The sequence below is a fragment of the Melanotaenia boesemani genome, chromosome 5, assembly GCF_017639745.1.
Source record: "Melanotaenia boesemani isolate fMelBoe1 chromosome 5, fMelBoe1.pri, whole genome shotgun sequence".
NCBI lineage: Eukaryota > Metazoa > Chordata > Actinopteri > Atheriniformes > Melanotaeniidae > Melanotaenia > Melanotaenia boesemani.
Window position 1 is genome coordinate 25,384,675 of NC_055686.1, and position 27,309 is coordinate 25,411,983.

General features: G+C 37.8%; 2 protein-coding genes across 15 annotated transcripts in view; one reads left to right on the forward strand and one right to left on the reverse strand.

Moving 5' to 3' along the window:
* Window positions 1-27,290, forward strand: LOC121639978 (Fc receptor-like protein 5). Of its 14 annotated transcripts, none has more exons than XM_041985587.1 (22): window positions 1-175; window positions 7,811-7,846; window positions 8,025-8,291; window positions 8,569-8,841; window positions 8,955-9,230; window positions 9,765-10,019; window positions 10,699-10,962; window positions 11,382-11,636; window positions 12,587-12,850; window positions 17,171-17,443; window positions 20,563-20,826; window positions 21,595-21,900; window positions 21,983-22,249; window positions 23,770-24,018; window positions 24,238-24,351; window positions 24,474-24,489; window positions 24,586-24,677; window positions 24,985-25,047; window positions 25,148-25,207; window positions 25,501-25,566; window positions 26,356-26,421; window positions 26,712-27,290. In XM_041985587.1, exons 1-22 carry the CDS (start codon window positions 136-138, stop codon window positions 26,795-26,797), a joined length of 3,852 nt encoding a protein of 1,283 aa, XP_041841521.1. In that variant the 5' UTR covers window positions 1-135; the 3' UTR covers window positions 26,798-27,290. The 14 variants fall into 14 exon arrangements, 12 of the variants coding, with proteins under 12 accessions (XP_041841521.1, XP_041841524.1, XP_041841522.1 ...); XM_041985590.1 differs by having other exon boundaries at window positions 21,598-21,900; XM_041985588.1 differs by having other exon boundaries at window positions 8,572-8,841.
* The window catches only part of LOC121639980 (titin-like), a 618,411-nt gene that overhangs the window by 318,674 nt on the left and 272,428 nt on the right, over window positions 1-27,309 (reverse strand). The gene's annotated exons all lie outside the window — the stretch shown is intronic.

Sequence of the window (27,309 nt, forward strand, 5' to 3'; positions counted from 1 at the left end):
GGTGGTTTTTGTTTAAGAAGAGAAGTTAGAAAAACATTAGTCTCACATGCATGTCAGATGTAACGTCTCCTTCATCATTACTGTTGATGCACATTAGAAGACTTTCTGACTGGCTGTGCAGCAGGACTGGATGTGATGATGGATCACTCTTTTCTCTGTGTGCTGGGGTTATTCTGTAAGTACATCACTGACTTTCTGTCTGCAGATGATAGAAAATATTTCTATATAGTGAGAATGACTGTGTATCATTGGTTTAATGTGTCTCTCTGAGAGCCTGAGAAGAACAGAGCTGTGTGTTTCTTGATAATCAGATTGTTGACTTTCAAAAGTAAAAACTGTGATTTACTTGGGGGGGTACATTTTCTGGCAGACCCCTCTACCAGAATATTCAGCTCCTTCCATTTTTGACTCCACATGACTTACAGCCACCAAATTAACAACATTAATCAATAATCACGGTCTGACTCTATTCCCAAAAGTAAAAAAAATGCTGGGTCCAATAGGTTCCGATTTACTGAGGGGGTGCATATCCTGGCAGACCTCTCTGCCAGAATATGGACCCCTATCGACCTAACACTGAAAGTGGTCCATGAATGGCATCTTATGGTTCGGTTGTATGGGCCCCTTTTATAATAGAAACACACAAAACAGCGTACCGGACCACCAACCAAACCGAACCAACCTCCTCAGTTGAAACGAGGCTTTACATGCCATCCACATGCGAGTTGCTTCAATCTTCAACTGTGTTACATGTGAGGGTGCTTTTCACAGCAAGGAAGCTTTTTTCGGCTCAACACTTATTGCTCTCGGCTTCCGTAAAAAAACTATTTCAGACAGTATGCAGAAATCATTCTGATGAGTTTCTGCCATCAGTATAGACGCTGAAGTGAAGACCAGTTAATGATATTCAGTCTAATTCTTTAGACAAACTAAAAGGGAAGATTCAAAACTTACAGTCAAAGGAGTTGATGATCATGTGGAGAGATTCTGAACATAAACACAACTGAGAAAAGACCAGTCGGCTATAAATTGTGGTATTTAAGATGTAATGTCATGAAAATTATGTTCTTTATGTTTAAATCGTATTGGATAATATCTTTAAGTAGCCTCTTACAGACATAGCACCTGCACATATTTTTGTCATCCAACACTGAAACAAGGTGCAAATTTAGAGCCAGCAGAACCTCAGTTGTTTTAAACATCATGGTCTAGTGTCGCCACTTTGTGGTAGAAAATGGGATATGAATTCACACAAAGCACAAGCAGACCAGAGAATTTGATGCCCAGGGACCACCAGCTCAGGATCTCCAGCAGGTTTTAGATCAGGGATCTAACAAACATACATTACGTCATTATCTAATTCAAACTTCCTTCATTCTTGTTATTATAGGAGCTGTGCCTCTCAGTTTTGTGCAGGCATCAGATCCACTATATTCTTGCAAAATATCTCTAGTTTTGTGTTTATTTGTGTGAGCAACACAAAATCTCTTAATTTTATTTTGACCTTATGTTTGCATGAAATATGAGTATTGGGCTTGTCTTTTACATGTTCACGTGGGTGTTTGTGTGTGTGTGTGTGTGTATTGGGGCTTTTGGCTTATCTGATCTGACTTTTGCTGTAAGAGGTGCAATTTTATCCATTACAGACAAAATTCTAGAGTTAAAACTATTGACAAGATCATCAGGTGATGATGGCAAAGCAGTAGGAATCTCAGAAATTTCCTCAAAAAATAATTCACCACAATGGTCACTAATGAATCTTTTTTTCACTAACTGAGTGAACATTTTTTGGACAAGAAACATTCGAATCAAAGCAAATACAAAAATGGTCGGAGAGTGCAGGGTCAAAAACAGTGACGTTTGAAACATTACAGTCCTTAGATATCATCAGGTCCAGTATATGGCCTCTGTTATGAGTGGTGGCCTGTAAATTATTATTAAAACAGTTTTGACTCTGCAAGATAGTGCAACAGCCAAATGCTCAAATGAGCAATACGTGCCAAATGACAGCTGTTTACAACTTAGCTTATTATTGAATAAAACTGCCACTCCACCTCCCTGTTCTAATTTCATCTAAGAACATATAGTTTGGAGGCACGGATTCGTTAAGAGCTACTGCTCTATTATTTTCATCCAGCCATGTTTCAGTCAAAAGCAATAGGTCCAGCTTATGCTGTGTAATAAAATCATTAATTAAAAAAGACTTAGAGGACAAAGATTGAATATTTAGAAGTGCTAGATGCAAAGGTTCTGAATTTAATGTAGATTCTTCAGCCAAGGCTATTGAGGTTTGATAGAGCTTTATGTTTGAACATACATTATGATGTCTAGGTTTGTGTATCCTTTTCAATCTGTTAGAAATTATAACAGGAATTTTCAACATTTCTTGATTTTATGTACTAATGACATCTGATTGTCAGAGGATTTTTCTTGCTTGTTCAGCCATATCAATGTTCATAGACAGCAGTGAGGAGCCTTTGTAGTTGGGATGAAAACGATCATTGGGTTGTTATAAAAAGCAACAAAATTGTCAACATATATAACGTTTTTGATATTACAGTATGCCTTTAGCCAGATATGAAGCTGGCGTACACGACTGAACTTGACGTCACCAAAACAGGGAGGTGGGACGGGCCCGGAAATGACGTGTTGTTTACCTGTCACTTTCAGCGTGAGCAGCAGGTGGATGAAGTCATCTTTAAGTTTATCCGATTGCAACTTAATGTCATTTAGTCCGACATGCACAACAGTTGTGGGAATAGATGGATGATTTTCAACACACTTTGGGATTTCTTCGGTAATGTCCTCTACTTTAGCTCCCGGGAAGCAAAGAGTTTTTGCAGCAGGGAAGGATGCTGGACGAGCCCACAACAAGAACGTCACTCCGTGGTCTGTTTTGGTTAGATTGGGACACCGTGGGAGACGGGTTCAGAACAGAAGTGGGTCCAGAAGGAGTTATAACTTTCCGAGGCAACGTCGTTCTTCTAAACGTCAGAGGTGGATCCCTTGTTTCAGAAGCAACAGCTGAGCCGGCGTGTTCTGGCTGTCGGCATTGGGGCTGACAATCAAGATCTTCTAAAGCTTGAAACCTGTTTTCAAGATGCAGTACTTCTTCAGTTTTACGGGGCCGAGTGGCAACAGAGTCACGATAACTACGACCCTTGACTTTTGCTTCGGCGCAGATGGAGTAGAAAACCTAGGAAGTTTTGGTTGTGCCCCGAGCCCCGGCCAGATGTCATCAGGGGCGTCTCCAGCTTTTGAGGACATCCTGGGCTCAGCCCGGGGAGCTTGATATATATACACACATTATATATATATATATATATATATATATATATATATATATATATATATATATATATATTCGGGAGTACATTTGAATATAAAATTGTTGATCACACAAGAGATTCAATAATTTTTGACAAAATGCACAAATTTGATATTGACCTGTAGTTGGTTAAAACTGGCCTTCTTTTAAAAGAGGAACAACAAAAGCTGACTTCCTTTCTGATGGAATTTCTTTACTTTCAATCGAAAGAGTAAAAAGTATCCTAAAAGGCTGTGCAACAGAATTAGCAGCCTTTTTTAAATAATAATGCTCTATCAAATCTGGTCCAGGAGGTTTTCTGTGATTTAAACATTTAAGGCCTTTTGCACTTGCTGCACAGTAAAAGGTACAAAATGAAAACATTTGAGGGTTTTTACAGGGAGTCGTTGAGGCAGCTCCTATAGAGTCAAACAAAGAACCAGATGCCACAAAATGCTTGTAAAGTTATCTTTCTTTAGCTGAGCTAAATAACTATTACCAATGCCCATGACTGATTCGGATGTCTGCTACTGGCTCCTCCTTTTTTCTGTAACTAATCTTTGCTACCCTCTACAAAATAATGAAATCAAAAAACAGAAAACAAGTCAAGCTTATAATAATACAATGTTGTAATATAATACAAATTATTTAAAATCAACATCTTCTAGCACAATGAAAGCATTAACCTTTCCTGGCTATCTAGAGCTGTCATTCAGAAATGGGAAGAGTACTATGAACTACACAGGAGGTACATGAGATAAATACAACACCAGGTAATGAAAACTTTGAGTAATTAATAATAATTTTTAAAAAAATGACATGAAAGAACAAAACATTACTATTGAAGTATTTCCCATGTAATTTTTTTCTTAACAAGGGGTTTGCCCTGATCCGGTCCAGGGTACAAAACTGGGAAAAAAATATTCCAAAAGGGGTGAAGTACTGAAAAAGAACCCCTGCTAGAGCATGAGCAATCATGATTCAAGGTATGATAACATGTTTTGTTAAAATTTGGACTTAAATGTGCAGCCTTCATTTGTGTTGAGATGTTGCAGTTCAGTTGCATTAATTAATAACTAAGAATAACTAATGATAACAAATTCTAACTACAGATAACTAAGGATAGCAGCTTAGGTAGCACTAGCATACCTAAACAAAAATGCTGTATAAGTCAGAATGATTGCTGGCCGTTGTAAACACTTACATTTCCAAACCCTGATTATAAGACAACCCCCAATTTCCATAACTAATCTTCAGAAAAAGACTATCAGTGTTTTCCCTAACATTATACCCCTACCAGATCAAATTGAACTATTTTGATCTGATTTCTATGTAATAGGAAGCCACAGCAGAAGTCCTTTAAGTCTCATTTGCTCAATAAACGGTTTATACTGAGTTATTTTATTAAAACTAAACAGTGTGGTGTTATTTAGCTGATATGCACCTAGACTGTATAGGATATACATGACATATGTCAGAGCTGATCCATCTGTCGCGCTCTCATAGTTTCCCCCGAGATGCGCGCACACACTGACACCTGCGCGCATGTAACATAATGTAATGTCTTGTGTAGCGACCCCCGACGGCGATCTGCTTGTGTCAAACAAAAGATACACATATTTGGGACAATACTGTATAGCTTACCCTTTACTTTTCTTCTAAAAAAAAGCTATGGGGTTGTGGCTGCTTTATTTTACACTTTCTGTCCGTTTTGCTAGCTCTATGCTGGTTTGCCGCGCTCTGACTGCTGCTCTCTCCTCTGCACATGCGCACACAGAGCCCCCTGGTTATCGGCTGTGGGTTTGTGGTGCTATAGAAGCAACGTACTGTCATCTGACACCCAGTAACGTAATTTGACGTTAGTGACAGGGCTTATCAGACCCTCCAAGCCACAGTCCAGCCCTGCTCAGCCCAGCGTTGCTCTAAATGTGAGCGTGAGTGAGTGTACGTGTGTGTAACCTGCGGCTGTTGAGAAATAACGGAGCGGAGCGGCTGGAGGAGCGGGCGGCAGTTAAGTTTAACTGCATCGGTCTTTGCTGCCGGGGCTAGGCTCAAAAGACTCGGGGCTAAAGCCCCGGAAAAATCGGCTGACGACGCCACTGGATGTCATCCCTTAAATGTAGAGCAGATCCTGTACCACAGGTTTGATCTCCACCTGCAGCAACGGATCCGGACCATGGCAGGGTTTTATCATCATCTCCACAAGGTGTGGAACAAGGAGGGGAGCACTCAGAAAGGCCACTGCGGCTAACAGAGCCGAGCATGGACAGGTGTTTTCATCAATGCTGTTTTTAAGATGAGGGATGTTCAACCTTAATTTGGCGATGGTAAGTTCACATGAGTGACAAGCCATCAGCACTTTATAGTTGTAACTTAGCCTATTAGCAGCTGCCGCTCGGTGTGTGGCAGGTAGGCTAAAGTCAAAGTGTGTGTTTAAAATACATGGTGCAGTGCAGATGGTCAGGTCTATCTGAATACACATCATCTGCAATCTTTTTCAACTCTGTCACCACAGATCTGGGACCACTACAAATTAGGTCCAAAGAATGATGATATTGGCTGCGGCGGACTGGTGACCTGTCCAGGGTTTACCCTGCTTCTCACCTGCTAAATGCTGGGTTAGACTCCAGCTTCCCCCGACCTTTAACTGGACAAAGCGGTATAGACAATAGATGGATGGATGAATAATGATATTGTGGTACATCCGTCCTTTCCAGCACATTTTGGTCTGCACATCTGCATATTTTAAAGTCCTCCTTTTAAGACAAGTACTCCCATTTGGAATGTACACATCAGATCTCTACTGAGCAAATTCACTGGACAAGAGGATGAGATTTTCAGAGGATGCTCTTGCGTCTCATCTGTTTCCAAATGAGTAATTTTCAAAGGCTTGTAGTTATCTGCCCATTAGCAGATTTCACCATTCACATTCTGTGGTCTTAACACTGAGTGTGTTGCCGCTGAATCACAGAGAAACTAAACTTTACATCTTTCGACTAACATTTCTACTTCTGGTCTATGCATATAAGACAAGATGGAATAATCCTTCAACAATAACACTTCACATTCTTCAAGTTCACGTTTTTGTGAGTCTTTCTGGTCTAAATAAATCCTAGTAAGCAGTGAACCAGCATCCTGATGTAAATATCTGAGCTGAGCTTCAAGTTTCATCATTAAATCACAAACACACCAGTTCTACTCTGTAGTTGTACAGGCCCACAGTAAGAACCAAAACTTTTCTTATGTTCTCTAACAAAACCTTCAAACTGAAGGAAGATGTACTTGTATTTTTACATGTCGGTGGATGAACTCACATTTAGTCGTCTCAGGGATAATAAGAACCATCATCTGACTGAGGTAATGAGCATATTGCAAAAGAAAAGAGTTTCATGTTGCAGTCAGGAAACAGTGACAGACAGAAGCTCTTTAGACATCCACAATGTCACATCATGAATCATCATTTTACACATTTACTGAATTATTTATTTTTCTATATTGTGATTTGTGTTGTTCTGTATTTTGTGCATGTGGTTGTTATGATGTGGGGTGCCTCCTTTGGCTATTTAATTTTTAAGTTTACTACTATCTATATGAAATCATGTACAAACCTTTAACCCATGAGAGACCAATGTGACATATATGTCACATACAGCTTTTGAGACATTTTGCTTCAATTTATGGTATAAACTTTGCTTAAAATCCTGTTGAACAAAATCCGATACTTGACTTCTGTCCCCTAATAGATACCCAGAAGCAGAAAACCACATTATAATATTTTTAAACTCACATGGTAATAAATGGTAGATACCCCGCCCAAAAAATGTTAAATTTTTCGTTACATTCTGTAATGAAAAAAAAGGGCCAAATAAAGACCTCATATTAAAAACATTGGACGTTTCTTACCATTTTTTCATGGGTTGGGTCTTTATGGGTTCAATAAGAATCCAACATGTTTCAGGATCAGCAGGACAGGAAGTGTAGACACACACTAAACCATGCTGTGTTTAAAGTAAGGAAGCTTTGTGTTAAAGCAAGTTAACAAAGAGAGAAGTTAGAAAAATCCCACATTTATTATTTACACTACTCATGTTTTAACTTTGGTTTCTCTGCTGGTCTTGACTTCTCTCATGGTTTACTTTCATTTTTCTGTCTTTGTAAAACGAATTTGTCAGAAGTGTGAGGATTAGTTGAGAGGATGGGACTCATTTTATTCTGTGTGCTGGATTTATTCTGTAAATATGACATGAGGACTTCTTCTGTTTAAATCATGGATATTAAGGAAACTGGATCAGATGAAATTAGGTATCAGTCATTTTCACCAGTGTCTGAGAATCTGAATGAAGAATTTGGGTGTTTTGTAGATGGGATTTTGTAATTTAAGTTAAATATCTGAGTTAGAATTTATGTTTTTTACCATTATATGTGTTTATGTTGTACTTTAAACAACTCTGGTTTCAAATGTTGATCCTTTGTTCATTTCTGTTGTTTCTACCTGGATTGCAGGGCTGTATACACTCCTCTGCACTGGACACACTCAAGGTGACACACTTTAGTTTTTCAGTTATTTTCTTTGTAAATGAATCTCAGCCTGTTGCCTCACTGTTAGACACAAGCTGACTTTCTTGTGGATTATCATATAATTTCATTGTATATATCTACACAGTGTGTCGGCTGGCAAAGTGTACGCAGGTGTTAAACATTTGTTGTTGTTTTCTAGGAGCTGTTCTGACCATTGATCCTAACTGGTCGACTTTTTATACTGGAGAGTCTGTTACCTTCATATGTGACATGAAGGAAGGAACAAACACTGACTGGAAATACAGAATCCTCAAGGATGGTCGAGAATTCATTCCCTACAATTCAAATTCACGCTTCACATTAAAACTTTTATATATAAGTTATAAAGATGAATACCAGTGCTGTGGTCGTCTGAAGACTTCACATGATTCAAAGTGCAGTAATAAGATCTTTTTAAATGTTCGGGGTAAGTCCTCTGTTCTTTCAACATGACTAATTTTACTGTGACTAACATTTTTTAAGCTGTACATATGCACATCTTTCTTTACATGAACTTTAAATGTAAGTGTATTTATACATTTTGTTAGGAAATCATGAAACTTGAGGACCAAACATCATTTAAAAATGGTTTTTAGTGAAAGTGGCACATTTCTGTCATGTTTTGTTGAGTCATGTAAACTGAAAATTTTTAATATTTTCTGTTTTATGTCTTTGCAAATTGTTTGTGTTTTTGGACGATACAACAGATAAACCCAGAGCAGAAGTGACAGCAGGAACAACAACCATATCAGTAGGAGGCAGCGTGACACTGAGCTGCTCTGTGGACAACTCTGCTGGATGGAAATACCAGTGGTTCAGACGAACCTCACACACTTCTGAATTTAACTTTAAAACAAATGATGAACAAAACAGAATCATCAGTGTGTCACAGGGAGGAATCTACAGGTGTAGAGGAGAGAGAGGAGATCCAGCCTTTTACTCTGATATGAGTCATGAAGCCAGTATTAATATAACCTGTGAGTTCAATTATTTTATATAAAAAACATGAATTATTTTGTATGAAAGTTACATGTAATATTTTCTGATGATATTTCTGTTTGTGTTTTTCTGTTCATATCTATGGAAACAGTTTCCAACCAGGTTGTTGTAACACGACAACCTGACTGGCCTCAGATTTTCAGTGGAGAGAAAATCACTCTGACATGTGAGATCCAGGGAGGAGAAACCACTGAGTGGATGTGTGTATGGAGACATCTTGGGTCAATCATGGCGCAGATTTCCAGTAAACAGTTAACTTTCACTGTTTCTGAGCGCAGCAGTGGAGACTACCAGTGTCAGTGTAAACGCAGAGATGACTCATATTCTTCAACAAAGTGGAGTGAAGCCATCAGACTGTCAGTATCAGGTCAGTCATGTTTGCTGTGTGTTCTGTCCAGATTAACAAGCAAACTGGAACCTAAAAAAGTTTGTCTTTTCTTTTTTCTTTTTTTTTTAGGTTTATGTCTCTCCATCCCTGCAGGTTATTGACAACCTTGTGCTGTCAATAACCTGCAGGGATGGAGGGACAGGAGAGAGTTTAAGTACAGCTGAGCACAGGCTCCAGGTGGGGCGAATGAACCTAAGAAGCAGTTAAGGCCTGGAAGTAACATGAGCCATGACAATTAAACAATCACTACAATCTGTATGAAGCAGCCAGCACTTCTGTGCAAACAGCAGTAAATCAAATTTCATGACACATCTAACAGATTTAAACACAAGAAATGAAACATTTCTCTTTTCTGTACATTGATGGGGTGGATTTTATAAAGGAATGAGATGCTACTCTGACCCTGAACCATGAGTTTTCCCACATATCTGCAGTCCTGTATGACGTGTAATGTCATATTTAGTTCCATTCATCATAGTGATGATCATTTCCTTGTTTTTTATTAACTTCTAGAAGATGAAGCCAAAGCCACTCTGACAGCAGACAGTTCAATCCTACCAGCAGGGGGCAGTGTGACTCTGACCTGTTCTCTGAAGATTCCTGCAGGATTCACTTATAATCTGTACAGAAATAATTACATGAAACAATCTGATGAACCAGGAGGAGTTTTCAAGATCTCAGAGGGAGGCAAATACACCTGCAGAGGATTTAGAAGAGACACAAACTTTATTACATCTTTCAGTAACACAGTCTTTATTCAGCAAACTGGTGAGTTTAGAAATTTCTTTTTAAATACAACAACATGCATTTTCTGAGGACAGAAGATTCATTGTGAAAACATTATTTCTAAAAGTGTAAAACTAATGTAGAAGTAATTTAAGCCCTAACCTCATTCTTATCTACATAAAGAGAACATTTTTATTTCAAACTGAGGTAAATGAGGTTACATCCACAATCAGTAGATAAATGATGGAAATGAATTCAGAAAGGAAAGAAAGTTACACCAAGTCCAGATTGATAAACTGCTTTTTGTTTAATTAAGATTTAAAGGTGCAAAAACTAAAGCTATTAAATATTTATAAACATTTTTTTGTCTTCTGGTTCAAGAGAGGAGACAAATTTTTCTGTTTGTCTAAAATGTTTTATTCTTATCCTTTGATTTCTCTCCATTTTATATCTTCAGTAAAATCTTTTATCTGTCAATCTTTCAGTCTAAATGTACCATTAGTGGTAACTGAATTACTTTTTTAATCCATTCATTTTTTTGTGTGTGTTCATTTCTTTGTTGTTTTCAAGTAAAAAAAATATATATTTGATTTAGTCTGAAAAACACAGATGTAGAAAATAAATGTACAAATCGAGTTGATATGAAAAATTAAAGATCATGTCATATTTCTGTAGATTTTCTGTGTGTGTAAGTTTTCTAACTGCATGTTTGTATGAACAGTTTCCATGAAGTCCACAGTGGTCCTGCAGCCCAGCTGGACTCTGATATACAGAGGTGAGACAATCACTGCCAGATGTGAGATCCAGGAAGGTGGAGGAACTCAGTGGACGTATGAATGGAGAACAACCAGGTTAAATAGACCTCCATCATCCAGAGAACACAGGATCAGCAGAGTTACTGACAGTGGAGACTACAGCTGCCGGGGAAGAAGAGACGAGTTTTATTTAACACAGTGGAGTGATGTCGTCTCAGTAACTGTATCAGGTAAGTTGGACGTCTTTCATCCATTTTAACTCTGTTTTCATCTGATTCATCCAAACAAGAAGGAAACACTTCCAACAAAATTATGGTTGTTTTCCTCTTATTTAATATAATCTGGAGTTTGTGTCCTCAAACATTTCTGTTATATCTCTTACATGGTGACAGGTAGAATAAAAATAAATTACTTTACTGTCCTGTTATAATCAAATTTCATGACACATCTAACAGATTTAAACACAAGAAATGAAACATTTCTCTTTTCTGTACATTGATGGGGTGGATTTTATAAAGGAATGAGATGCTACTCTGACCCTGAACCATGAGATTTCCCACATATCTGCAGTTCTGTATGATGTGTAATGTCAGTTTTAGTTCCATTCATCATAGTGATGATCATTTCCTTGTTTTTTATTAACTTCCAGAAGATGAAGCCAAAGCCACTCTGACAGCAGACGGTTCAATCATACCAGCAGGGGGCAGTGTGACTCTGACCTGTTCTCTGAAGATTCCTGCAGGAGTCACTTATAATCTGTACAGAAATAATCACATGAAACAATCTGATAAACCAGGAGGAGTTTTCAAGATCTCAGAGGGAGGCAAATACACCTGCAGAGGATTTAGAAGAGACACAAACTTTTTTACATCTTCCAGTAACACAGTCTTTATTCAGCAAACTGGTGAGTTTAGAAATTTCTTTTTAAATACAACAACATGGATTTTCTGAGAAAAGAAGATTTATTGTGAAAACATTATTTCTAAAAGTGTAAAACTAATGTAGAAGTAATTAAAGCCCTAACCTCATTCTTATCTACATAAAGAGAACGTTTTTATTTCAAACTGAGGTAAATGAGGTTACATCCACAATCAGTAGATAAATGATGGAAATAAATTCAGAAAGGAAAGAAAGTTACACCAAGTCCAGTTTGATAAACTGCTTTTTGTTTAATTAAGATTTAAAGGTGCATATACTAAAGCTATTAAATATTTATAAACATCTTTTTGTCTTCGGCTTTAAGAGAGGAGACAGAAATGTTTCTGTTTGTCTAAAATGTTTTATTCTTATCCTTTGATTTCTCTCCATTTTATATCTTTAGTAAAATCGTTTATCTGTCAGTCTTTCAGTCTAAATGTACCATTAGTGGTAACTGAATTACTTTTTTAATCCATCCATTATTTTTTTTAGTATGTGTGTTAATTTTTTATCATTTTCAAGCAAAAAAATAAATATCTGATTTAGTCTGAAAACCACAGAGAAAATAAATATGCGAAACAGAGTTGATATGTAAAATTTCAATCATGTCATATTTCTTTGTATCGTTTTATTAAGATTTAAAGGTACATATACGAAAGCTATTAAATGTTCATAAAGCTTAGAAGATGAAACGAGTCTGCAGGGGAACTAATAAATCAGACAGAAGCCTCAGCTAGAGGAGGTAATCAGGATTTTATCTGATGGACTGGAGTCAGACTGTTCAAGTTAAACTGATGAGTTTTCTTCAGTTTCCTTCAGAGCAGAACAACAAACATTCACATAATTACTATAGAAGTTAAAGCTGGAAATAGTTGTGTTTGTTTTATTTGAACCTCTTTTTATTTATATCCTAACTGGTGGTTTTGGTGTCAACAGTTTCTAACAGAGTCACCGTCACCCTGCAGCCCAGCTGGACTCTGATATACAGAGGTGAGACAATCACTGCCAGATGTGAGATCCAGGAAGGTGGAGGAACTCAGTGGACGTATGAATGGAGTACAACCAGGTTAAATAGACCTCCATCATTCAGAGAACACAGGATCAGCAGAGTTACTGACAGTGGAGACTACAGCTGCCGGGGAAGAAGAGACGAGTTTTATTTAACACGGTGGAGTGATGTCGTCTCAGTAACTGTATCAGGTAAGTTGGACGTCTTTCATCCATTTTAACTCTGTTTTCATCTGTGTGAGTTAACGGTAATTTATCAGATTAAATGGTATAAAATATGTTTCCAACACATCAAACAAACAGCAGTAAATGAGACAAAAGTGTCTCAAGTGATGAAAGAAAGGAAACTTTTTCCAGACTAAAATCACACAAAGATAAAACAAAAATGAAGTTCTATGAAAACCCAATGAGCTGACACCAACAAAGCTACTGACGGCCACCTCAGATAAATATGAACTTTAGTGGCTGCAGCTGACTTGGACACGATTGTAGATACAAAGTTTACGTCTTCACTTTTTAACCTGCTGGTACCAGACGTCCCGTGGACGGGACATGACAATAAATATGTATTTTACTCAGTCTGTCTTCCAAGTAGCTTCACATGTTATATGCCACTGGAAAGCTGAGAGTCTTGAGATCTGAACGATGTAAACCTTTCCAGGCTACAATCATAACTCTAGATTCAGCTAACACTTGTTTCAGAGTAGTCGCAAACACAGTTTATCTATGAAGCCATGCTGTGCTCCAGTAGCAGATGATGCTGCAACAAAAACGCTCCTGTTTCACCAGCAAGGCTCCAGTAAAAGACGTCCAGTAAAATAGTTGGTCCACAACCAGTTTTTATCTATAAAAACCTGTTTTAGGTAAACATTGCAGGATTTATTTGACAAAGCTGAAACTGATTAGGAAGCTGTTTTATTATTTTTACTTAAATGTGAATCTGCTCTGAAAAGAGTTTTTTTTATGTCCAACATTTTATAACTACATTTGTGTTTCGGCAGGTAAATTAGACATTTTTATAAATGTGTAGTTTTGTCACAACGGCACTTGATGTCTAGTGTGGGGTTTATTATTTCTATGTGGTGCTACTAGCTAAATATAAACCTTTATTTAACCAGATGAGTCAATATAGAACAAATTTTTATTTACAATGACAACCTGGCAAAAGGCAGCACATGGAAAATAAAAACAAAAACAGATGAGAAAAGACACGATTACAGCTTTATTTAAAAAGCCCTTTAACACAACCATATTTGAAACAACGTGCTGTACATAAATGGACAAGCAGCACAGAAAATACCACAATTAACAGGGAATAAATAATATAATGAAATAATTGTTCCTTGTTTTTAAAACAGTTTAACAACAATAAACTATTTTAAAAGAATAAACAGACTGATAACAAATAAAACCAATAAATAAAACAAACCACATCACAATAAAGCTGGAACGGAGTCTCATACTGGGCTGAAAGCCAAAGAAAAAGCAGGTTTTAAGAAGCCTCTTAAAAATAGAGAGTGAGGAAGCTTGTCTAATGTGGAGGGGGAGCTCACTCCACAGTTCTGGACCTTGGTTCCCTCTGAGCTTCCGTTTGGACCTCGGTACGTCCAGGAGCAGCAGGTCAGCTGACTTCAGGCGTGAAAAAGGAGCGTTGGGGTGGAGTAGCTCAGAGAGGTAAAGAGGAGCCAGACCATTTAAAGATTTAAAAACAAATAAAAGAATCTTAAAATGAACTGTGTAGTGCACTGGCAGCCAGTGGAGGGAGGCCAGGATGGGGTTATGTCCTCTCTCTTACGTACTCCAGCTAGGAGGCATGCAGCTGCATTTAGCACCAGCTGGAGACGTGCGAGGGAGGACTGGTTAACCCCAAAAGCAAGAGCATTACAGTATCCAGCCGAGATGTAATGAAAGCATTAATTACTGTTTCAAAGTGCTGTTGTGGAAGAAAAGGCTTGACCTTAGCTAGCTGCCTGATGTGGAAAAAGCTGGACTTCACTATAGAACTGATTTGCCGATCCAATTAAAAATCCCTGTCCATCAAAACACTCAAGTTTGAAACTGTTGGCTTTAAAAAAACTGCCAAAGACCCCAAATTAACATAGAGGGCTTCACAAAAGCCACTGCGACCAAACACCATCATTTCAGTTTTTTCCTCATTAAGATATAAAAAGTTTAGGGCCAACCAGGCTTTGATGTCTTCGAGACATGTCAGAAGAGGTGCAAGGGAGGAAACATTTTTCTTTTTTAGTGGCACATATATGTAACTATCGTCAGCAAAAAGTGATAAGATGCCATGCTTTCTCAGGACTGATCCCAGGGACAGATCACACCAATTTAAAACAGATTGTAGGAAGACATGAAACTAGCTACAAATAAAAGTAAGTGTAACAATCCTGGACTGCTTCCATTAGCAAGTTTTTAAAAGATGACAGTGGTATAAAAGTCCTGAGCTTTAGTTTCTGCTGCAAGTGATTCCAGTCATCTGCAGCAGAAAAGTGAAAAGATGAATGACTGAAGGTAGTGCAGACTTTGTGGATGAGCAGCTTAATGAGGCGACTTGAGCCAAGAGGACGTCTGATGTTATGAATCTGAGTAATGAGTGAAGATGCAACTGTGTTTTTCTAATTAGGGTTTTATAAATCAACAGATACCAATGTGTTTATCTAAGAGAGTGAAGAGAGGGCTAACTGACCAGGGAACACAAGCTGTAGTGGTGTGTTAAAGGAGGATCTGGTAATAAAGCAAATGGCAGTGTTATAAAATGTGTGCAGAATTATTAAGCAAGTTGTATTTTTGAGGATTAATTTTATTATAGAACAACAACTATGTTCGCAATGAACACAAAAGACTCATAAATATCAAAGCTGAATATTTTTGGAAGTTGGAGTGGCACTTTTTAGTTTTAGTATCTTAGGAGGATATCTGTGTGTGCAGGTGACTATTACTGTGCATAATTATTAGGCAACTTAACAAAAACCAAATATATACCCATTTCACTTATTTATTTTCACCAGGGAAACCAATATAACAACTCAAAATTTACAAATAAACATTTCTGGCATTCAAAAACAAAACAAAAACAAATCAGTGACCAATATAACCACCTTTCTTTGCGAGGACACTCAAAAGCCTGCCATCCATAGATTCTGTCAGTGTCTTGATCTGTTCACGATCAACATTGCGTGCAGCAGCAACCACAGCCTCCCAGACAATGTTCAGAGAGGTGTACTGTTTTCCCTCCCTGTAGATCTCACATTTGATGAGGGACCACAGGTTCTCTATGGGGTTAAGATCAGGTGAACAAGGAGGCCATGTCAGTATTTTTTCTTCTTTTAGACCTTTTCTGGCCAGCCACGAAGTGGAGTACTTGAATGCATGTGATGGAGCATTGTCCTGCATGAAAATCATGTTTTTCTTGAACGATGCTGACTTCTTCCTGTACCACTGCTTGAAGAAGGTGTCTTCCAGAAACTGGCAGTAGGACTGGGAGTTGAGCTTGACTCCATCCTCAACCCGACAAGGTCCCACAAGCTCATCTTTGATGATACCAGCCCATACCAGTATCCCACCTCCACCTTGCTGGCGTCTGAGTCGGAGTGGAGCTCTCTGCCCTGTACTGATCCAGCCACTGGCCCATCCATCTGGCCCATCAAGACTCACTCTCATTTCATCAGTCCATAAAACCTTAGAAAAATCAGTCTTATGATATTTCTTGGCCCAGTCTTGACGTTTTATCTTGTTCAGTGGTGGTCGTTTTTCAGCCTTCCTTACCTTGGCCATGTCCCTGAGTATTGCACACCTTGTGCTTCTTGGCACTCCAGTGATGTTGCAGCTCTGAAATATGGCAAAACTGGTGGCCAGTGGCATCTTGGCAGCTTCACGCTTGATTTTCCTCAGTTCATGGGCAGTTATTTTGCGCCTTGTTTTTTCAACACGCTTCTTGCGACCCTGTTGACTATTTTGAATGAAACGCTTGATTGTTCGATGATCACGCCTCAAAAGCTTGGCAATTTTAAGAGTGCTGCATCCCTCTGCAAGACATCTCACTATTTTTGACTTTTCAGAGTCCGTCAAATCTCTCTTCTGACCCATTTTGCCAAAGGAATGGAAGTTGCCTAATAATTATGCACACCTGATATAGGGTGTTGATGTCATTAGACCACACCCCTTCTCATTACAGAGATGCACATCACCTGATATGCTTAGTTGTTAGTAGGCTTTCAAGCCTGTACTGGTTGGAGTAGAACAACATGCATAAAGAGGATGATGTGATCAAAATACTCATTTGCCTAATAATTCTGCACACACTGTAAATGGTGTCCAGTTAATAGAGGAGTGTTTAGAGGCAGCTCAATAAACAACATCACTGTAGTCTATGATTGGGAGGACTGTCAATTTAACAAAAAGATGACTTGATAAATGTATAAATTGTGATGATTTTAGCAAATTTGTTTGTGAAATGAGTCACATTTTTATAGTTTGTTGTTTTCTTTTCTGTTCTAACCTCACCAGCCAGTAAACCCAGAGCCAGACTGGCAGCAGACAGTTCAATCCTACCAGCAGGGGGCAGTGTAACACTGACCTGCTCTGTGGACCACTCTGCTGACTGGAAGTTTAACTGGTTCAGAGATGGGTCAGTCTATCCTGCAGCTCAGCTCAGAAATAACAATGAACCAGGTGGAGTCATCAGAGTCTCACAGGGAGGTCTGTACCGCTGCAGAGGAGGAAGAGGAGAACCAGTTTTCTACACAGAAGACAGCCATGTCGTCACCATCGAGGAAACTCGTGAGTTTTGCTGTTTGTTTAAAAATTAAACAATAAAAACTCCTTAAAAATTCAAACTAGTTAAAAAATATGTCGAAAAGACACATTTGGTACCAAAAACAATAAAATTCACAAATGAAACCATGATTATGACGACAGCTTTACTGATGATTCATCCTCATCTTTAGTTTGGATTTTAGAAATTACTGCTGCTGGAAAAAGAAAACCAACACTAGTTGTTTCCATGGTAACATGGCTCTGAGTTTTTATGTAGTCAACACATCTCAAGTAGTTGTATAAAATAGTTTGGGTCTCTTAATTAATACAAATGAATAATTAATTTAATTTATGTTTAATTATAAATTAAATTAAAGCCGCAAGCGGCATCCATCGGGTCCGAGCATCCTGGACCCCGCCACCCGTCTCATACACCTTTTCCTAGCATGGTAGGTAACCTGGTAACATGGAAGGTAACATGGCAAAACATCCAGCTTAAAATCTAAAAAGTTGATATACTTAGCATTTTTTGCTTGCATGCTAATTCTGCTAGCTAACATGCTATGTTGCCATGACAACAGGTGGTGTAATGCGTTAGGGACCCAACAAGTATGAATCCTGTCAAGTTTGGTGCAGTTCCCATGTATTCCTATTGAGATATGAGCAAACCGTGTTTCATGGCGAGAAGGCTTTTTCCGTCGGTTGCCACGGTTACAAGCTTTTTCCTATTAGAAAGATTTGAATAGCGTTTGGTCCCCAACTTCTCAGGAAGCTTCCCACGAAGTTTGGAGTTAGTCGCACGAATCCCCTGAAACTAGTTCGCTCAAATACGATGCGTAAATCAAAGATGGCGGGCACCCCGTTGCCATGGAAACAGGTGTTCGATTGACTTCTTTGCTGGACTTGGGGTGTTACATGTATGAATACTGTGAACTTTGGTGCAGATTCCATGTATTTCTATGGAGATATGAGCAAACCGTGTTTCATGGCGAGAAGGTCATTTTCTGTCGGTTGCCACGGTAACACGCTTTCTGCTATTAGAAAGATTTGAATAGCGTTTGGTCCCCAACTTGTCTGGAAGCTTCCCACCAAGTTTGGCGTCACTTGCATGAATCCCCTCAGACTAGTTCGTTCAAATACGCTGTGTGTAAAGTGCAAAAAATGGCAAAAAATGGCTGTACACGCCAAGATGGTGGGCACCACGTTGTCATGGCAACAGGTGTTCAATTGACTTTTTTGCTCAGCTTGGGGTGTTACACGTGTGTGCTGAGTTTCGTCTTCCTACGTCGAAGTAGACTTTCGGGGCCCCATTCATTTGGGCATTTTTTTGGTGTCTAGGTGGCGCTGTTGAGCCACTTTTGCATTGAAGTGTATGCGGACTGTAGAATATTGCAATTTTCGCCGGGCTTGAGATGTGTGCCAAATTTCACAACTTTTCATGAGTGTTTAGGTCATATTTGGGGTCGAAGCTCTTAGAAGGAGAATAAACATTTCAGGAACAATAGGGTCCTTCCATACTTCGTATGGCTCGGACCCTAATTACGCTCCACCTCTGTCTCGCCACATTAATGGTGTGGTTGTGGAAAGAGTGCAGTCCTTCAAACTAGGCCTGTCGCGATAAGCAATAAGTCAATTAATTGAACGATAAGAAAATAAGAGCACGATAAGTTCGCCGGCCGCGATAATTTTTATTAGTCCCCCCTTTACCATAGACTGTGTATGACAATAGGTTTCACTATGGAGTATTTCGACTAAACGCTCTGGTTTCTTGCGGAGTGATCTCTCTGGTGTCATACTTGACAGCAGCATGTTGCAGCACGAGCCGGTAAGCCGCATTTGTTTTGCAGGGCTGCCAACACGCAATGGCCGTGAGACTTGCGTATTTAAGTGGCTTCTCACGCTCTTGCGCTAAACCTCCGATTCTCATGCTGAAATATGTAAATAAGTCGAATGGAGAAATAATAGATGCAAGCACCTCCTCTTTTATCATTTCGCTGCTCCCCACATGTAAGCAGAACACACACATTCTAGCTTACGACGTCAGTACAAAGCCCCCACTTCCTGGTCTACCGTAATAACCCCTGTAATACGCAGGCACATTACGCAAATAGAGTCAGCCTATATACTAGCGTATTTGACAAAATACACATTAAGAGCAATGCCGGCTAATCGAGAGGTTTGGGAGGATTCCCAGTGGGCCGCATTACTTTTGGGCCGGCGTCCCGGCGTATGTGAAAAGGCGCTTTTATTTATTTAGTTTATTGATCTTTGAAAATGTGTACTTGCATTATTATGGCATATGTCATTATATTAGTTGAGAATGGTCTCAAAATGACACATTAGCGCTTTGCGCAATATTATCGTTTATCCCGATAATTTCTGAGAAAATTTATCGTACAGCTAAATTTGTTATCGTGACAGGCCTACTTCAAACTCACTGGAGTCCATATATGTGAGGACCTCTCCTGGTCACTAAACACCTCTGCCATCACCAAAAGAGCAAACAAAGGCTCTGTTTTGTCCGGCTGCTGAAAAGGAACAGCGTGGAGCGGAAGCTGCAGGTGGCGTTCTACAGGACAACGACTGAGAGCATCCTGACATGTTGCGTCTCAGTGTGGTACGCAGGCTGTACAGCTGCAGACAAAAAGGTGCTACTGAAAGTCATCAAGTCAGCAGAAAAGATCCTTGGCTGTCCCCTGCCCCCCTGGATAACCTTGTTACATCACGCTAGCTCAGCAGAGCTTTGAACATCATGAAGGACCCGTCTCACCCTGGCCACCACCACTTTGAACTGCTGCCCTCTGGTAGACGCTACAGAGCTGCCAGAACACGAGGTTTTTATCTGTTTACCATCAGCCTACTGAACAAAAAATGACCAACTCATGACCCCCTGCTCTTTATTAGAACATTTCACTCACTGAAGTAGCAGTCACCTTCATGCAGTTTTTATTTCTATACCTATTTTGCTATTATTATTTTTTTGTTGTTTGTTTTTTTTTTTTTGCAGATTTTAATATAATAAAGGAAATATTCAAATCAATAGTAGCAAATTAGAACACTTGATATTAGAAATGAAGATTGTGTCATATTTCTGTAGATTTTCTGTGTGTGTAAGTTTTCTAACTGCATGTTTGTATGAACAGTTTCCATGAAGCCCACAGTGGTCCTGCAGCCCAGCTGGACTCTGATATACAGAGGTGAGACAATCACTGTCAGATGTGAGATCCAGGAAGGTGGAGGAACTCAGTGGACGTATGAATGGAGTACAACCAGGTTAAATAGACCTCCATCATACAGAGAACACAGGATCAGCAGAGTTACTGACAGTGGAGACTACAGCTGCCGGGGAAGAAGAGACGAGTTTTATTTAACACAGTGGAGTGATGTCGTCTCAGTAACTGTATCAGGTAAGTTGGACGTCTTTCATCATGTTAGAATTTTCATCAGTTTTATCTAAATAAGGACAAAAACATTCAGTAAGAATATTTTTGTTTTCTTGGTGGCACAAATTAATTCTTATTGTTTCAAAGGATCATTTATATTTAGACAGGAAATTTAATAGTACATCTGTAATTTATTAAGTACTGCAAAGTTACATGGAAACAGGAAAAATACTGAATCTATCTCAGCTGTAATACTTCATTAATAAAAAGATATTTTATTGACTGATGCAGTTAAATCTCTAACACGTAACATGGGTGTGTAGTAGTAATGTACAGAAACAGATGATACTTCATTTATCTGCTTATTATTATTATATTTAGTTAAATCAAATCCCTGTATATCTGACCTGATACCTAATAGTGTTTCTTTAGGACAGAGTTGGATCTCATGAGCACAATGAAATGTATCTTTAGTTAGTTATTGAAAACTTAACAGACAGAAATGATTTCAATTATTTGATGATGAGTTTGCTCTTAAAAGTGATTTTATTTAACGAAGAGACATCCATCTGAATGCTGCACAGTTTCTCTAATTCCACTGAACTAAATATTGAGATGAATTAACCCCTTTATTTGTATTTTAATTAAACAGTTTATCTGAACAAATGTAGACGTTTTAAATACATATAAAAATTTAAATATAAAAATGATAACATTTGTAGAGAAATGTTATTCAGAGTTAAGAGTCAACAAGGTCCAACATGTTTTCATTCAGATAAAATCTCTCTCCAGCAGATAAACCCCGGCCTGTCCTCTCTGTGTCTCCATCATGGCTGAGTCCTGGATCCTCAGTAACTCTGAGATGTGAGATTAAACCTCCATCTGCAGGATGGAGGTTCTACTGGTATAAAGCTGTTCCTGATCTGTTAAACAACAGGTACAGTTATGATCTGCTGCCTGGTAGCACTGCTGGGACTGAACATGATTCCTACATCATTCATGGACAAACACACACAGCAGGATATGTGTGTAGAGCTGGAAGAGGAGACACAGAGTATCACACTGATTACAGTGAAGTAAAGTTTCTCTGGTCTGCAGGTCAGTGTGTTTCTGTTCTCTATCCACAGTTTTAATAATTCTATATGTTTTATAGAAATCTCATTACATGTTTGTTTTTCAGATGTTCATCCAGCAGCGTCTCTCACAGTGAATCCTGACAGAGTTCAACACTTCACATCTGACTCTGTTTCACTGAACTGTGGAGGAAACTCTACTAAGTGGAGAGTGATGAGGTTTACAGAAACACATCATCTGTCACGCTGCTCCTCCTGGGGGAGAATGACTGGATCCTCATGTAACATGAACATGAACTGGTACCACAGTGGAGTTTACTGGTGTGAGTCTGGATCAGGAGAGTTCAGCAACACAGTCAACATCACTGTACAGAGTATGTTATGATGTCTGCTTTTTCTTTCACTTTTTCTCATAACTGAACATCACTTTTGTTTATCGTTACTTGGGCATGTCATATGCATGTAGCCTCTAGATATATTTAGAATATGTTTGGTTATTACTTCTAGAGGTGGTGCTCCTTTAATTAATGTTTTACATTAATCTTAACGAATATCAGTAACTGCCAGATTAAAAAATAATGAATAATAATCAGTCAGTGTTTTTCTCTCTATCCTGCTAAAATTTATTATCTTAATTCATCACTGCAAAATAAATCCATCTCTGTTACACAGATTAAATATAAATCCATTCTTTAAATAAACTACTCTCTCTTCCATCACCACAAAGCAGCATCAAACTCTTGACTGTAGGTTTTACTTCATTCACTTCATCTCTTCACAAAATAATAGAACAATAAATATTTCTTCTTCCTGATGAATTTCTCAACATTTGTCTCATTGTGCTGATTCTTAAGATGAGGGATGGGCTTAGCAATTCTTTGGGATCATTACTTTGATATTTGTCTATCAAAATATTGGATTCAATACTTTTTAAAATCTTGTGACATCACTAATCAAATCCAGTAAAATTTTATTGATAAATCACTTTTTCTACAGAAGTTGCACAAAGTGGTTTACAAATAAAATGCTCACAAAACAATGTTTGCAAATAGAAAATAATATAAAACAGCAATTAAAAATCCACACCTACACTTTGTTTTAAGATTCTTTTAAAGATCTTCTTCTCATTTTTATTTAATCTACTCATTGATAAGTTTGATCATTATTTTATAAGCATCTCTTCTTAGTCTTAGTATAAGTTTTATTCATATTGCGTTTGCAATGAAGATGTTAATGCTCACTGTACAATTATGTAATTCTCCCTTAAAGGTAAACTAACAGCATCATACTGAAAGGAATAATGTTGATATCACCCACCCTTACTTAAGATTGTCACATGAATATTTTCATTTAAATAATGAATAAATAATGCCACAAAAAGCTGTCAGATCTGGAACTATGTGAAACGTGTTTATTGGGATGTTTTTTAGTAGAACAGAACAGATCTATTTACAAAAAGCAAAGCTCAAAATAGTTAATAAAGTTTTATCAACAATATTGAAAATAAATTATGTTACTGTTCAGTTTAGAGCTAACGAGTCATACCCTGACTAATCTGTGACTGAACTAAACATTGTCATCATCAACATCATCATCATCATCATCATCACAGTAAAAAGCTTCACAGTAACAGTTTTCATAGAGAGAAACGTCCCTGAATTTGTCCTCATCATGATGAGCTCATAGATCGCAGCTTCTTTGTGATCTATGAGGGTGTAAAACATGTTATTTGGTTAAAGGTGGTGAGACACATGTAGCTGTTTTTTAATACACAAGAATGTGTGTTTAAAAGAAGGTTTTTAATTCTAAAAAAGTAAAATTGCTCTCATAAATTATTTTCTCAATCCCTACACCAGCTGATCTCTGACTGAACTTAATTTTCTCTGTTTAAAAGATTTTTATGATGGCGTCATCCTGGTGAGCCCCGTCCATCCTGTGACTGAGGGAGCTTCTGTCAGTCTGAGCTGCAGACGGAGAAAACAAAACACACTTTCCAGTGTTTCTTTCTATCACAATGACAAACTTCTCCAACATGATGGCAGAGAGGAGCTGAACATCTCTGCAGTGTCACAGTCAGACGAAGGTTTCTACAAGTGTCAACATGCAGGAAAGACGTCACAACAGAGCTGGATGTCAGTTACAGGTGAGCAGGATTAAATTATCATACATTTTACTTTGTAAATCATTTTTCTGCTCAAAGCAGGAGAAACAAAAAGTTTGTTGATGAGTTTTTACTGTAGATCTGGATTTTTTTTCATTGTGTTCAAGCTTGAAATCACATTTATTTTTCTGGAAACACTGAGAGAATTATGTTCTAAACCCTTCATATAAATAACATTATTACTTTCTGTTGTGTTTCCAGCTGTGTCCAGACCTGAAAGCTCTTCATTTCCTGTGCTGTTGATGGTTGGATCAGTTATTGGAATCATATTATTGGTTTTCCTGCTCTTGTTGTGTCTCTGCAAACGGTCCAAGGGTGAGACCTTTTTTACTCTTTAATAAACCAAATATTCAGAGTTATTCTGATGTTATACAACAAACCAGCAGGAGAAGAAAATGACCTACAAAGTTCTTTAACAACTAATGTCTTTTTAACAGATTTATGCTGCATCAGGTCTGTACATCATTCTTTCATTTAACCCCGTCTCCAACATAAATCCTCATTATTTAACTTTTCTGTGTTAAACATTGTGTATTTATGATGTTTTAGGTGGATCCAGTCACAGAGCAGCAGTCAGAGCTCCAGTTCACATCCTGGAGTCAACCAGAATGAAACTAACCAGTACAGCTCTCCTCTCCACGGTCAGGACTTACACTTTTTATTTTACTAACTTTTTATTAACCTTTAAAATCGATGATCTGATTAGAATGAGAATAAACAAATAAATAAAAATTAAAAAGTTCAGAAAACAAGATTTTTATAGAATATTCCATGTTTGTTCCAATCATGGAATAACCATTATCTTCTCTTTTTTCTCTTTTATTTCCAGTAGATGATGTTTGTCTCTATGAGTCGATCAAACCCACTGAAAGGAAATAAAATGTAAAAATGATGTGATTTCAGAAAACTTGTAACAAGTGACTGATGTGGAATTATGAAATGTTTCAGATGCAGATGAATCCAGAGATGGCACATACTCTCTTATTGAACTGAAACATTTTGGGAAAAAGAGTGAGTTACACCAACACACACACTGTTTAAAGGAGGAAAAACAGCTCTGAAGGTTTTGAGCTTCGTGTGTTTTAGTGGATGAATGTGAGTGTGTTAACAGGGAGGCATCATGAACCAGAGGAGAGTTGTGTTTACTCTGAAGTGAAGACAGGAACTGCAGGTACAGTCAGTCAATCAATATTATTTCTTCTACTTCTACTTTTCTTATTACACATGTGTATACACACCTATAACACAGTAATGCTGCTCCATGTAACGTCAACATTAGAAACTTTTTTCCTTTTGTTGTTCTTTTTCAAAGTTTTTCTGTTTTCTTTTTCTGCTACTGTTGTTTTGCTCTTCATCATCTACACAGTTTCTCTGTAAATACTGTCAGTCATTTGCATTAAACAATAATAATAATAATGAAGGTTTAGCATTATTGCTGCATGTCTGCTATGTATCTGGTTTTAGAGTCCACTCCAGTGTACGCTGAAATCAACCATGAGAATAAAGGAAAAGCCAAGAGAAAAAACAAAAGTACGTAAACTCTGTGCATTTACCTGCATTTCTAATTTTCCTAGAAGTTTATTTTGAGTCATTCACAGCATGTAATTCATCAAATAATCTTAAAATTGTACCTCTTCAAAACCTATAAAAATATAATAATCAGAGTTGACTTTAATGCAGCGTTAAACCCTGAAACAGAAGATTTACTATAAAATCTAAAAACTAACTCAACAGATGTAATAAATCAGGATATAAAGGATTGTGGTCTCGGCTGTAGTTGGAGAGAATCTCACCCATTTGACCAAAAATACACTTTTCAACCGTACATCAGTCACTTATTCTCCTGATTGGCTTATTTCTCTAGAAGTAACACATTAACAGCTTTTGTAAATCAAACTACAACAAAGCCAGAAATCTCTGCATCAGCTGGATGGAAACAGGTGAAACAATTATCAGAGAAAAATCATCTCACATTCATCACATAAATGAAACAAAGACGTGGAGAATAAGATAGAAGGAGGGATGGGGGATACCAACGTTCTTTCATTCCTCCCACCGTCCAAAGACATGCATGTTCGGTCTCTTGTTGGCTCTAAATTCTCCCTATGAGTGATTGTGAGCATGAGTGGCTTTTTGTCTCTGTGTTGGTCCTGCAATAGACTAAGTTTTTCTGTTATTTTTTCTGCTACTGTTGTTTTGCGCTTAATCATCTACACAGTTGTTCTGTAAATACTGTCAGTCATTTGCATTAAACAATAATAATAATAATGAAGGTTTAGCATTATTGTTGCATGTCTGCTAACATGTATCTGGTTTTAGAGTCCACTCCAGTGTACGCTGAAATCAACCATGAGAATAAAGGAAAAGCCAAGAGAAAAAACAAAAGTACGTAAACTCTGTGCATTTACCTGCAGTTCTTATTTTCCCAGCAATTTATTTTGAGTCATTCACAGCATGTAATTCATCAAATAATCTTAAAATTGTACCTCTTAAAAAACCTCCTTATTTGACATGTTGCATGTACTAACTAACAACCTGCAGGTAACTGGTGAAGGACAATAAAACATTTTATAGATTTTTATTCCTTTAATATAAAGAAATTATATTAAGTCCACTTTAAGTCTTAAAGATGATTTTACAGGCAAAAATGTGACTCAGATAATCTCCGTTCACAGGAAAGTGGAGTCCTGCAGCAGGTGATGCAGCAGTTTATTCTGAGGTCGGATTAGGAGCAGCTCTGGATAACAATGCTGCCATGTAGGCTGCATGCTGTGCTGCTTTATTCAGGAAAACACAAGACTGAAGAAAACTCAGTAACATGCAGACGTCTTAGATAACCTCATTTGTTCTTCTTCTGTGGTTCTTAGTCTGTGAAGAGAAGCGAAGCAGCAAAGAGAATCATTGTATGAAACTGCTGTTTGTAACTCTGTTATCCAAATATCAGACATGTTCAGTAGCTTCTGTTTTTATGATGCAACATTTTATTTATCCTCTTTATTTAAGCTCAAAGCTCAAGCTGCTCATTGTTTATCATTTAGGCACTTAGTTACATTTTAATGTGTAAATGGAGCAAAAGATAAAAGTAAAATATACTTTGTTATATCTGCATTGTAGCTTTAATTTTTTTAAATATATTTTTTGACAAATTATATGAAATTATACGATTCCATACATTTTTTTTAACCTGGATGGAGTTTAAATGTTTTAATATATTTTTTCATGATTAATTTTTATGATAACTTCAAACATTGTTTTAGCAGAAAAATGTAAATA

Excerpts from the sequence above, each read along its gene's own strand:
- LOC121639978 (XM_041985587.1), top strand. The coding sequence starts at position 136 with ATGATGGATCACTCTTTTCTCTGTGTGCTGGGGTTATTCT. Across the intron at positions 24,019-24,237 it reads GAGCTGGATGTCAGTTACAG|CTGTGTCCAGACCTGAAAGC; the intron begins GTGAGCAGGATT and ends TTGTGTTTCCAG. Across the intron at positions 26,422-26,711 it reads AGCCAAGAGAAAAAACAAAA|GAAAGTGGAGTCCTGCAGCA; the intron begins GTACGTAAACTC and ends CTCCGTTCACAG.